General features: G+C 43.1%; 1 protein-coding gene across 2 annotated transcripts in view; it reads left to right on the forward strand.

Annotated features, from left to right (window-relative positions):
• nhsa (Nance-Horan syndrome a (congenital cataracts and dental anomalies)) overlaps positions 1–13,532 on the forward strand; it is a 66,735-nt gene that overhangs the window by 41,478 nt on the left and 11,725 nt on the right. The window contains exons 2-4 of one of the 2 annotated variants that reach the window (XM_058638186.1): positions 5,753–5,905; positions 7,427–7,542; positions 8,609–8,671. In XM_058638186.1, the coding sequence (XP_058494169.1) occupies positions 5,753–5,905; positions 7,427–7,542; positions 8,609–8,671 (332 nt within the window). The remainder of the gene's footprint in view (positions 1–5,752; positions 5,906–7,426; positions 7,543–8,608; positions 8,672–13,532) is intronic. The other variant, XM_058638187.1, reaches the window with a different exon arrangement.

Consider the following 13,532-nt stretch of genomic DNA (forward strand, 5'->3'; position numbering starts at 1 on the left):
GTTTTCCCGTCGAGTCGCGTGAGTAGCTGTTATTTATCGCCGTTTGCAGAAATTCGTTTGGTTGTTTGTGTGAAAAAAGACGCGTCACATGTTCTCCTGTTAGCATGTTAGCATGTCTCTAATCTAAAAATAATTTTAAAAAGTTGCAGGAGACGATCTTTGTCGGATTTATGTGTTGTCTTGTGCCACGGTTCCCAAACTGTGGTACGTGTACCCCCAGTTGTACCTGAGCTCTAGTGGTAGGAAAATACTTTTCTACTGTGTCGTCCAGGGAAATGGAAATTCCAAGATCTCTGTCTCACCAAAACAATTGCAAAGATCCCGAGGACATTCACTCGTCCAGGATCAATAAAAGTGGACGCCATCATGGACAAAGACGCTCACATCTTAAACTGTGTCAGCACATTCTGTCCTTGAATTTGAGGGAATTGGTCCTGGAAAGTCCTTGAATTTTTCAAACGTGTGGGAACCCTGGATTAAATGTTTTTTTAAAAACATTTGCACTCAGCTTTAATGAGTGAGTTCCTCTGCTGTGGGTCAGGGGGTCAGCGTGGACCCAGTGTTAGTCTGGATTAACACTCACACCATAAACAGATTAGTCCAGTCACAGTCAGAGCCCAGTGGTTGTTGACCATCTGTACCCAGCACTGACTGGGGAAAGGGAAGGTGACACTGGGGGAGGAGGAGGAGGAGGAGGAGGAGGAGGAGTGTGAGCAGATGTTCCCCTGGAGTTGTAGGTCAGGCAGTGTGGCAGTGGACGTTGCTGTGAGGACATGAAGGACACAGGACACAGGGACAGCTGAAGTCTGTCATGGCTCGAGGGTGTTGTCTCACGTTTACATCCAGAAGGTGGTGTATCAGTCACCAGAGCTGCACGTATAACTCTGATGTCATCACATGTTTATTTTACATTACAGAGAAGAAGACTTCTGTTTTTCCATGCTGACTGAGCTGTGAGCGCCCCCTGCTGCTGAGAACTAGTGTCAACCTCTCAGTTAAGTTAACATTGTGTGCCACACACTGTTAACTTAACATGTTCACGTCTTATTCTCACTGTCAGACTCACTCACTCTCCCACACCAAAGTCCACAGAGAAAATCAGTGATTTTATCATCACACACGCTCCATCACTAAGTTCTAATGTCCTATCTTGTAAAATCGATGATTAAAATCCTTCGCTCTGATCAACTTCAGTGACACACAGTGACCACACGAGGCAGCAGAGGACCAGCAGCTCCTGCGTCCCCGTGAGCTAAAACCATTGATTTTCTCTATGCACTTTGGTGTGGGCGAGTGAGTGGTTTACAAACTTCAGTTTCCTGTCAGAAAGGGCTGTTTTATGGTGAGATAAAGACGTCAACATATTCTAAAAGCTATTAAAATCACTATGTGGCAATACCTCATACGACCACTCAAACCTGGTCCCAGTGTGAAATGCTGTGATATGAAACCCAGTCTGTGCAGTCAGAAAGTTCTGTGCTCACTGAAAACAGCCACATCTCCACATTTTCTTCAAAAACACAATCCTGACACACATTTTCTTATCTTGAGTGTGAGCCGATGACTGACATGTGTGGCTATGTTTTCCCAGACCACGAGCAAATTGTAGGTGTGTGAGAGTGTGAGTGTGGGTGTGGGTGTACGGGGGTTTGGCTCCTGTCTGGGCCAATACTCTGTAAATTACAAGGCAGAGGCAGTCTGAGCATTCATCCTTTCATCCCTTCCTCCTCCTCCTGGCCTGCAGCGTGGCTGGCAGCGCTGACAGTGTTGAGGTTATTGGGGGATGATCCTCCTGCAGATGAAGCGGAGGAGGAGGAGAGATTGATAGGCTGTGTCAGGGGCAAAGATAATAGATGGTGTGTTTTCACCTTTCCAGGAAAGTTCACAGGGTGATTCCTGGTAAAAAAAAAAAATTAAAAAAAATGTGTAAGAAAGACAGAGAATAACTTAAAAATGAAAGGAAAAATGTGTGAAATTATTAAGTATTTTAATTAAAGGAGGTTATTTAAAACCCTCTTGTCTGCACAACAGCACTAGGACATGTGCTTATTAACTGATGTGCTTGAAATCTGTTATGGAATAGAAGTGGGCCTATGATTGACCCTTGAGGTACACCACAATGTTAATCGGAGATGACGATGAGTTCATAATGTGGACGGAGAAGCTTCTGTTCTTGAAATAAAAGTCTAAAACTGGACTCTGAAAACCCATTTAAAACCCAACCGTTCTAAAAAAAAAGCATATAAAAAAGAGGGAGAGAGAAAAGAAGGACAAAGAACTTTATTTATTTTGATGTAAACATTTGAAAAACTATTTTAACTTGCAAAAGTAGAGCAAATCTAAAAAAAAATAAAAATGACAAAAGAAAGACAGAGAAAGGGAAAGTTTCCTGTTAAAGAACAGAAACGACACATCTTGGGACACATCTTCCTTCCCATGTGTCGTCTCTTTCTCAACCTCATATTAATGATGTGGGAAAATAAGTTTGATTCAAACAATCATGCAAACATTTGCAAGAGTAAATCATTCGTAGATAATAAAAGACACTGTCCCACATGTAAAAACAAAGGAACGCACTTGATTCTTCTTCAGGAGTTGTTTCTGAAAGAGTGAATTATTGGAGAATCATTGTGAAGAGGAGTGTGTCATCTGCATAGAGGATGATACTCATGATAAAAAAAACACTGAAACATTGTGTGTAAACCAATTTTTCCTGAACTTATTAAACTAAAAGATCTTCAATATCACATTAAGGAATTAACATTAATAGCTTCTTATGTTATAAGTATTTTACTTAGGGGACATATTATGCAAAATCAACTTTTTAATCATTTCAATACTTATATTTGGGACTCTGGAGGCCCTACCAGTCGCCAAAGTGTGGAAAAAGAATACTCAGTCATGTTTTCATGGTCCCCCTTAGTGTAAGTATAGGCGATAAAACACGCCATGTTGAATTCCCTGCACTTATGACGGCAGCATGCGCATTTCACCGCAAATGTTACCGCCCACCAGTAAGTTTACTCGGAGAGCTCCACCTTAGCTCCACCTTAGCTCCACCTTAGCTCCACCTTAGCTCCACCTTGTCCCTGCGAGAGTGCAGACGAGGGAGGAAGAGCGGTATCATGTCAACGTGGAGGGACAAGTGTGCTGTTGGTGGCTGCACAGTGGAGCACAGTGTTTTACACAAACTTCCAACCTCAGAGGATTTTATATATGAAGCTAATGTTCCGGATAAAGTCAGCAAACGTGTGTTCGTGTGTTCGCACCACTTCACATCAGACTGCGGCCAGCGGTCGCCGTATTTAGTCAGCGACCGTATTTCACCGACGTACAAACACACACATTGTTAAGAAAAGGTCACATAGAGGTCATAACTGACCATTCTGACACGTCCTAATTAAAAGTATTTGTTCAGTACGTCCTCCATGACCGGAGCACAGACTCAGTCTGATACAGTCACATACAGCGATCAGTGGTGCTGTCCCTAAGTGTTTTTAACTGATTTACAGTTGGTCAGTGTTCGGCTTGATCCTTGTGTCGGACGTCTCTTCCTGTGACGACACTCTCGCTGCCATGTTGATATTGTCAGAGAACTAGTGGAGGGAGGGGGAGAGGAATGGAGCAGAGGGAACAGGAGCTGAGCGAGTGAGCGCAGTAAAAAGGACAAATCAGAAACCCCCTGGAAGAAGTGGGTGTGTGTTTGCCTGTGTCTCATTTGCATGTAAAGGGACCATGCACAAAACAGAGCATTCTGAAAGGGGCGGGTTTAGCAGGGTTATTGAACTGCTATGGTGCTTCATCCTTATGGTATTTTGACCAAAGCATGTCACTGACATGTTCATTAGGACACCAGGGAACTATTTTAACTTAGGAAATAGGGTATAATATGTCTCCTTTGACCACTGTTTCCTCCACAAATGGACTTTCTTCTCTTCAGGCACTGATGATTCACTCACTCATTTCACTGAAGAGTGAACAGATTTGACTGAGTGAAGTACTGCTATGTTTCAGAGAGAGATGTGTGTGTGTGTGTGTGTGTGTGTCCTAGTTGTTGCTGTCAGATGGTTCTTCATGTTCTGGAGACCTTGAGGGTGTCACAGCCGGGCCAACAGTTCATATCTCAACAGGGAGGCGGGGAGAGGAGGGGAGAGGGGCGGGGCTTACAAACACATTTGACATCAACACTCATCAGATAAGCATCGTAGATCAACCGTGTGGTCGCAGGAATGATGGATGGTGAATAATATGCCTCACAGTAAACGAGAGTTACAGTAAATGCAGATGTATACAAAATACAGCAGAGCAGTAAAGAATATTTAAATTTATGAGTTCCTCTCAATCAAAATCAGCTCTGCTCCATTAACCCTCACATACTGTTGGTATTTCATGTCTTCACAACAAGGTCTCAGATGAAGAAGAAGAATGTGAGTCGGTTCTGATTTTCGAGCTATAAATCTATGAATTAGCTAAACATTAGTTTGGAACAAACGTGTGTCGCCAACTAATAAAAGTCTACGAACCGCTCACTCTCCCACACACACACACACACTCACTCAGTTTAAGATATTGTAGACTTAAACTGACGTAGATTTTATTCGCCCAGTTTTTTATGAAGTGGATAAAATCATTTTTTTCGTCAGAAATAAACAATAAAAATTCAAAATCCTCCATTCATGTGGGAAACAAGTGGGAGAATAAATGTTAAAGTTTCCTTTTCTTCTTTTCAGCATCAGAATGTGTGTGATGTGTAACTGGTGTGTGAAGCTGCAGCTAATAGCATTAGTAAACAGGTAATCTGATGATAATCTGATGACCTCACCTCTCCTTTTCCCAGAGTTTCCCTCTGATTCACAGCTGGGATTAGAAATCCCTCTTTTTCTTCCTGATCCCAGAGTATTTCAGACTCTGAGCCGCACTGTCGCCAAACTGGAAAGACCATTAGCTGCATTTTTCTGAGTCTGCACGCTTCACCTTAATAACGTTAGCCGCTGGAAAACCACAAATATGTCAGAGTGGAAATTTAAAGGTTCGCTGAGCAGAACACGAGCAGCTGAAAGTTACATGTGAAAATGTGACAGTCAATCTGTATTCATGTAGAACTTTTCCTGCAGATTAAGTGCTTTATCTCACATGATAACAAGATCCACACACACACACACACACACACACACACCACTGTGGAAGAGGATCAAGGCCTCATGCAAGTTTGAAGTTTTCTGAGGGGAAAAAATGTCAAAATTCTCTTGTTTTTGGCTTTTTCTAAGAATAAACACTTTCATCTCATAATTCAGGCATTTTTTCTTCAGAGGTCTGAGAGTCTGAGGTTAAAAGTTGGAATTCTCGGGCAAAAAATCTTAGAAAATGTCAGAATTATAACTTTAATCTCATAATTCAGACTTTTTCCCTGAAAATATTTTTCTTTACTCAGAAATCTGAAAAAAAGTCAAGAATCTGAGGTTAAAAGTCAGAATTGTGAGCGTTGAGCAGAAATTTTAGGAAAAACATTGGAATTCTGAGATTATTTTGAGTTATTTGTGATTACAGTGGAATTCTGAGAATAAAGTCAACATTTTCTTAGACTTCTGAGATTGAAGTCAACATTCTGAAAAAGGGTAAAAAGGTCAAAACACTGGACTGTGGACAAAAAGACGTCCCTCACATTCTCCAGTGAGCTGACCTGTGTTCTAAAACAAAGGTTTAATCTGGTTCAATCTGGTTTAATCTGACCTGCTCTGTTTTCCTTCCACAGCGGTGTCAAACCTGGACGTGGAGAGTAAACTGACGACACATCACCGAGCGCCGTGGCATCAGCAGAGGAACGTCCTCCACCCGTCCACCAGACCAGCATGTGTGGACGAGCTCCACAGACGAGCCGAGCTCAACCTGTGGATGCTGCACCGAGGTCAGCCCAGCTCTGTCTGTCTGTCTGTCTGTCTCTCTCACTCTCTCTGTCTGTCTGTCTCTGTCTCACTCTCTTTCTTAAAAACATATGTGACAGTTCACACTCACTCGCTCTCTCTCTCTGTCTGTCTGTCTGTCTGTCTCACTCTCTCTTTCTTAAGAACATATAAATGTGACAGTTCACACTCACTCTCTGTCTCACTCTCTCTCTGTCTGTCTCACTCTCTCTCTGTCTGTGTCACTCTCTTTTTTAAGAACATTTAAATGTGTCTCACTCTCTCTCTGTCTGTCTCACTCTCACACTCACAGCTGATAGAAACCTGTGTATGTTGAGCATCTGTGGATGTCACATGACATGTTGGCAGGAAAGTCACCGTCAGTGTTTGTCAAATGTAGAAATGACAATTGTTTTTGTCCACAAACAAAAAAAAGATTAAGTTTGAATGATTTCTTTGTTTTTATGGGGCAAAGAAACCAGAAAATATTCACTTTTAAGAAGCTGAAAAATCATGTTTTTAAAGACTGAAAACTTAATGAATAATTTATTAATAATCAATGAGTTGTTGCTCATGTTGATTTTCTTGAATTAAACTGTCTTTGAAGCTTCAGAATAACTCTCATAGTGATCTCATAGTGATATCGTCGAAATGTTCTCAAATGTCAAAATGATTTCTTTGTTTTATGAAGCAAAAAAACCATTCCCTCCTCCCTCCACCCCCACACTCACTCTGGTGTCATGCTGCCCTCTAGTGGCCTCATTGTGCAGCTGCATCCTGGACAAGCGGGGCATGTGTGTGTGTTTATGTGTGTGATGAGTGTGTGTGTGTGAGATGAAGTGACACACAGCATGTGTTTGTGTGTGTGTGTGTGTGTGTCTGTGTGTGTGTGTGTGTGATGAAGTGACACAGCATGTGTGTGTTTGTGTGTGTGTGATGAAGTGACACACAGCATGTGTTTGTGTGTGTGTGAGTGTGTGTTTGTGTGTGTGTGTGTTTGTGTGTGTGAGATGAAGTGACACAGCATGTGTTTGCGTGTGTGTGTGTGTATTTGTGTGTGTGTGAGTGTGTGTTTGTGTGTGTGCGTGTTTGTGTGTATTTGTGTGTGTGTGAGTTTGTGTGTGTGAGTGTGTGTGAGATTAAGTGACACAGCATGTGTTTGTGTGTGTGTGAGTGTGTGTTTGTGTGCGTGCGTGTGTTTGTGTGTATTTGTGTGTGTGAGTTTGTGTGTGTGAGTGTGTGTATGTGTGTTTGTGTGAGATGAAGTGACCCATCATGTGTTTGTGTGTGTGTGTGTGTATTTGTGCGTGTGTGAGTGTGTGTGTGTGTGTGTGAGTGTGTGTGTGTGTGTGAGATGAAGTGACACACAGCATGTGTTTGTGTGTGTGTGTGTGTATTTGTGTGTGTGTGAGTGTGATTGTGTGTGTGAGTGTGTGAGTGTGTGAGTGTGTGTGTGCGTGTGTGTGTGTGTGTGTGTGTGTGTGAGATGAAGTGACACACAGCATGTGTTTGTGTGTTTGCTGCAGATCAACAGAGAGGACGATCAGGCAGCAGCGAGCACAGAGTGACCATCTCCATCTCGGCCGTGCCGCCGATGCCCCTGTACCCTTCTCCTCACCTCAGAGCCACGGGTTTAACCACGGTGAGGTCATGTGTGAACTCAAAAGTTACTGCTGTCCATTTATGATAAGATCTCTGAGGACAGAGGTTATGGGATAGTTCAGGGACTTTGTGTGTGGATGTGTTCATCGTGTGTGTGTGTGTGTGTGTGTGTGTGTGTGTGTGTTCCAGTTGTGGAAGTTTCAACTGGAATGTGAGTGAGGACACCAGAATAAAACTGATTTTAGCCTCTGAACAAAAGACTGGGATAATAAAATCTATGTCAGTGTGAACATGTTCACGTCTTTATGTCACTGTTAGACAGGAACGTGAAGTCTGTAAACCACTCACTCTCACACACCAAAGTCCAGAGAGAAAATCAGTGATTTTAGCTCACGGGGACACAGGAGCTGCTGGTCCTCTGCTGCCTCGTGTGGTCACTTTGTGTCACTGAGGTCAATCTGAACAAATGTTTTCAAATTCCAAATTGACAAAATAAGACATTAGAAGTTAGTGATGGAGGCAGCAGCGGATCAACAACTCCTGTGTGTGTGACGTTAAAATCACTGATTTTCACTTTGGTGTGTGAGAGTGAGTGATTTACAGACTTCACTTTCCTGTTCTAACCGTGACATAAAGACGTGAACGTGTTCAAACTGATGTAGATTTTGTTCTTTTTTTTGTTTTTTTTGTTTTCACCTTTATAACCAAGTCTGAAAAGAGCGTCACTCAGATGTTGAATTATGATTTTGTTTCTGTTTTTTAACTTTGAATCCTTCACAGTATTCACATCAAAATGTCTTTAAATATGTGACTTACTTTGATAATGTTTGTTTTTTAATTGATTTAATGTTGATAAATAAAGGGCACACACACACACACACACACACATCAGTGCACAGAGAGGGTTTTCTGTTATTGATGTTGTTTCATGAAGTTTCATGTGACAGCAGCAGTGTTCTTATTGTTACCTGTCATCACACACGTAGCAACAGTTGCTAAGGAAGTGTTTGATTTTCCCCACATTCATGTCACAGTTCACCTCCTGAGTTCATGTATTCATGTTAAAAACCTTCATGTTTGATTTTTTTTATTGTCCTGTAATTCAGTTTGAATCCACACGCTCCTCCTCCCCCACCGAATGTTGTCGCTTATCTCCCTGGAGCAGAAAGGTACAACTCACAGCTCCTCCTCCTCCTCCTCCTCACCTGCTCTTCCTCCTCACCTGCTCTTGTTGGTTTGACTTCTTCTAATGATCATAACAAACCGTCTCTGTCGTGCATGTCACTCACAGCAGGGCCCGTTTCAGAAAGCAGGTTCAACAAACTCTGAGTTGTGTGTTTCAGAACAGCTGATCAGCATCAGTTCAATCATCTCTGAGTTAAGCGTGTGCGTTGGGAATGAATAAAGCCATCAATGGAGCTCTGATACTATGATTCACCATGGCAACGGGTAAACAAAGAGCACAGCCTCCAAGAGTCTGTTGCCAGGGTAACAGACTCAGAGTTAAGCTGAACTGGCTTTGTGAAACCGAAAAACCAGAGTTTCCCTCATTTCAGGGTTCACTAACTCAGAGTTTTCACTAAACCTGCTTTCTCAAACGGGCCCCAGGGCTTCACTCGAGCTCCGCCCACTGACTCCGCCAAGTTTGCTGTGAAACTGAGTTAAAGTTCAGGTTTCAGTCACATTTCATCCACTCACACAAAATCTCAAAACGCCATCCTTGTGTTTTCGTGTCGAGAACCAAATCACTACTTTGGGAAAGCGATGATGTCATAGCTCCGCCTCTCCATTGTCTTGTTCTTGTGTTTGGAGTTTGTTTGTTTGTTTTTGATTTTTTGATTTCATTCTGTGTCTGTGGCCTGGCATGTATGAGTGTAATGAGTGTGTGAGGACCGCAGCAGCAGCAGCAGTAACAGCAGCAGTAACAGCAGCAGCAGCAGCAGTAGCAGCAGCAGCAGTAGCAGCAGCAGCAGCAGCAGCAGTAACAGCAGCAGTAGCAGTAGCAGCAGCAGCAGTAACAGCAGCAGTAGCAGCAGCAGTAGCAGTAGCAGCAGCAGCAGCAGTAACAGCAGCAGTAACAGCAGCAGCAGCAGCAGTAGCAGCAGCAGCAGCAGTAGCAGCAGCAGCAGCAGCAGCAGTAACAGCAGCAGTAGCAGTAGCAGCAGCAGCAGTAACAGCAGCAGTAGCAGCAGCAGTAGCAGTAGCAGCAGCAGCAGCAGTAACAGCAGCAGTAACAGCAGCAGCAGCAGCAGTAGCAGCAGCAGCAGTAACAGCAGCAGCAGTAGCAGCAGCAGCAGCAGCAGCAGTAACAGCAGCAGTAGCAGTAGCAGCAGCAGCAGTAACAGCAGCAGTAGCAGCAGCAGTAGCAGTAGCAGCAGCAGCAGCAGTAACAGCAGCAGTAGCAGCAGCAGTAGCAGTAGCAGCAGCAGCAGCAGTAACAGCAGCAGTAACAGCAGCAGCAGCAGCAGTAGCAGCAGCAGCAGTAACAGCAGCAGCAGTAGCAGCAGCAGCAGCAGCAGCAGTAACAGCAGCAGTAGCAGTAGCAGCAGCAGCAGTAACAGCAGCAGTAGCAGCAGCAGTAGCAGTAGCAGCAGCAGCAGCAGTAACAGCAGCAGTAGCAGTAGCAGCAGCAGCAGTAGTAGCAGCAGCAGTAGCAGTAGCAGCAGTAACAGCAGCAGTAGCAGCAGCAGCAGCAGCAGCAGTTGGCTTTAATGACAGGGTCCACCTCAGGAAGCTTGATTCCTCTGTGCTGTGGTTTCAACAAATATATCACGTTTAGTTTTTTTTCATTTTTCCTGCTGTGAGTGAAAGACAGAAGCACCACTCCTTCTCCTCTGTGTCCACTCGTCCTCCTCTTCACTGTCCGTCCTCGTCTCCGTCCTCCACTCCTTCTTCCCCCTTAAAGCAGCCTCTCTGTCCTCCAAACAAATCAGCTGTAAAGGTCTCCCTTCTTTTTCTATGAGTTGGTAGAAGTTTCCTTGGAAACTGGTTTCTTTTGTGTTGTCAGGGTCTCATTGGTCTGCAGAGAACACAGAGCACAAAAGCTCCAGAGCTGCTCTTTAATGGGGGGCGGGAGGTCGTAGGGTAGTGGAGGTGGGAACCACTTCAGCCTGAGAACCTTGGCCACTTTCACGTGTGCGTCTGTGTGGGAATCTCAAGGTAAGAGTTCAGTAGACTTCATCCATTCATGCGTGAGAGGGTGAGCGATAGTGTATCGATAGTGAGGGGAGGAGTAAAAATAGTGTCAAAATAAAAGAGTCATGGACGTCCTGCAGACACTGCTGCTGCTGCTGCGGTGAAGGGTGTGTGTCTGTGTGTGTGTGTGTGTGCGTGTGTGTCTGTGTGTGTGCGTGTGCGTGTGTGTGTGTGCGTGTGTGTGTGTGTGTGCCAAAGACTGACGGAGCATGAGCTCAGAGTTTCCAGAGAAGCCAGTGTTGTGACTGGAAATGACTTGTTGTCACATTTCTGTCCTGTGCAGTGGCTGCTGGGTAAAAACAGACAGTCCGTGTTGAACATGTGTTGTTCTACAGTTTGTCGCACACTTCTCTTTGTGACTTGTTGCCAGTTTGGTTACAGTCAGATTCACAAAGCTTTTAAATGCAGAGCTTCAAGCACTTAAACCCATAAAAAAACAGATTTTAGCCACTTAACAAAGAACTCAGTCTTAAGAACATGTTCACGTCTTTATCTTCACTGTCAGACGGACTTTTGAAGTTTGTAAACCACTCACTCTCCTACACCAAAGTCCACAGAGAAAATCTGTGTTTTTAGCTCACAGGGACACAGGAGCTGCTGGTCCTCTGCTGCCTCGTGTGGTCACTTTGTGTCACTGAGGTCAATCTGAACATAGGTTTTCAATCACCGAATTGGCAAAACATCACATTTGAACTTAGTGATGGAGGCAGCAGTGGATCAACAGCTCCTGTGTGTGTGTGTGTGATGTTCTCTCTGTGGGGTTTGGTGTGGGAGCTGTTCCCAGTTGGACAAGGCAACATTAACATATTATTAAAATATCAGACTTAAGATAAGGTAGATTTTGTTAGTTGATCCTTTTCTGGAGTGGTTAAAATGTGTTATGTTTTCAGTAATAATACAAAAGATAAGACAGTCATGTATTAATTTCTCTCCGTTTAAACTCGACGCGGTCCTAAAGTGACTCTCTGTGGACTGTGTTGGTCCTAAAGTGACTGTCTGTGGACTGTGTTGGTCCTAAAGTGACTGTCTGTGGACTGTGCTGGTCCTAAAGTGACTCTCTGTGGACTGTGTTGGTCCTAAAGTGACTCTCTGTGGACTGTGTTGGTCCTAAGGTGACTCTCTGTGGACTGTGTTGGTCCTAAGGTGACTCTCTGTGGACTGTGTTGGTCCTAAAGTGACTGTCTGTGGACTGTGTTGGTCCTAAAGTGACTCTCTGTGGACTGTGTTGGTCCTAAAGTGACTCTCTGTGGACTGTGTTGGTCCTAAGGTGACTCACTGTGTTGGTCCTAAAGTGACTCTCTGTGGACTGTGTTGGTCCTAAAGTGACTCTCTGTGGACTGTGTTGGTCCTAAAGTGACTCTCTGTGGACCGTGTTGGTCCTAAAGTGACTCTCTGTGGACTGTATTGGTGATGTCATCGGACAGAAGGAGACAGAGTTGAGGCTGTGCTCGAACACGAACCTGGAAACAGACGCCGGTGATCGCCAAAGCTAAAGCGGTGCTAGCGGTGACGTCACGCTAGCTCTCGTCCCGCCGCTAGCGCTACCGGTACCGCTGGTGCCGCTGGTACCGACAGTATCGCGGCTTGTGAAGCTGGTTCTGCCGCCTCTGCTCAGTAACCGATGGAAATTCGAGCCTGCTTGGTTCTTTTTCTTCTGCGTTTCCTAACCGGACTGCCTGATGGTTTTTAAAGCTCATTTGCATATATTACCCATCAGCCACCGGAGCTTGCGAGATGAAAAAAAAACCCTCCGTAAAATGTTCAAGGAAAAATGTTTTAAAAATGCGAGAATCTGAAGTCTAATTATGAATTAACAATATTTGTCAACTCAAACCAACTTTAAAAATAATAAAAAAGAAAGTCATGTTTACAGGGTGACTGAAACTGACACCATGACTGAAACACAGTGAACCTCGAGACCTATATAGTCTCTTATTGGCTTCAATAGAAACTTATTTTTTGGTAACACATACTAAATTAGCTAAAGGATTATGTGTAAATGCGTGAAGCGTCTCTCATTTTGCCTCGATAAAAACCATCATTATCATATAATGATTTTTATATTATATGTGAATGTTTAAAATTTAAATATTATTTATATTTTAAACAACTCTGTAGCAGAGCAGCGGACGAGGTGAGTACTTCAGTGACAGAGGAAAGTGTTCGTTCAGTCGAACTGAGCATCACCAGGCAACGAATATTACAAATATCCACATAGTGAAATTCTTGATAATATGAGTCTTGTGTAGAATAAAAGATGTAGATGTTTTTTCTCAAGGTGAACAGTGGTGATACCTCAACTGAAAACTAAACTGACAAAAAGAGAGGACTAGTAACGTGTTTTATACTTTCTGATGTCATTAAGACAATAATAACAAATGCAGCATAACAACAAAAACAAAACAAAAGTAAATATAGGCAGAAATAAAAATAAACTTACAACAATCGAAAGGCATAACAAAAAAATCCAGCACACACAAATTAGGGGAAAAACAAACTGTAATATAACTATAAAACCAAATGGTTCAACAGAAATAAGTGAAATAAACTGTAATATCACAACAAACAATATATAAATAACCTGTAATAAAGTTACAGTTTAACAGAAATAAACAAACTGTAAAACTGTAATAATGCATAAATACACTCTGTCATATTACTAACCGGAAATATTCTTTATCACATGTGATGTAGTTTTAATACCATGGTTTGTTTCTAACAATTTAAAACACTGTGAAAAGTAAGCAAAAAAACATACTGTACATAAATCCTCATAAACATCACTTCAAAAGTGCAGCTGATGAAGGCAGAACTACTTCTTGTTGTTTGATAATG

Source organism: Solea solea, chromosome 9 (assembly GCF_958295425.1).
Source record: "Solea solea chromosome 9, fSolSol10.1, whole genome shotgun sequence".
Classification (NCBI taxonomy): domain Eukaryota; kingdom Metazoa; phylum Chordata; class Actinopteri; order Pleuronectiformes; family Soleidae; genus Solea; species Solea solea.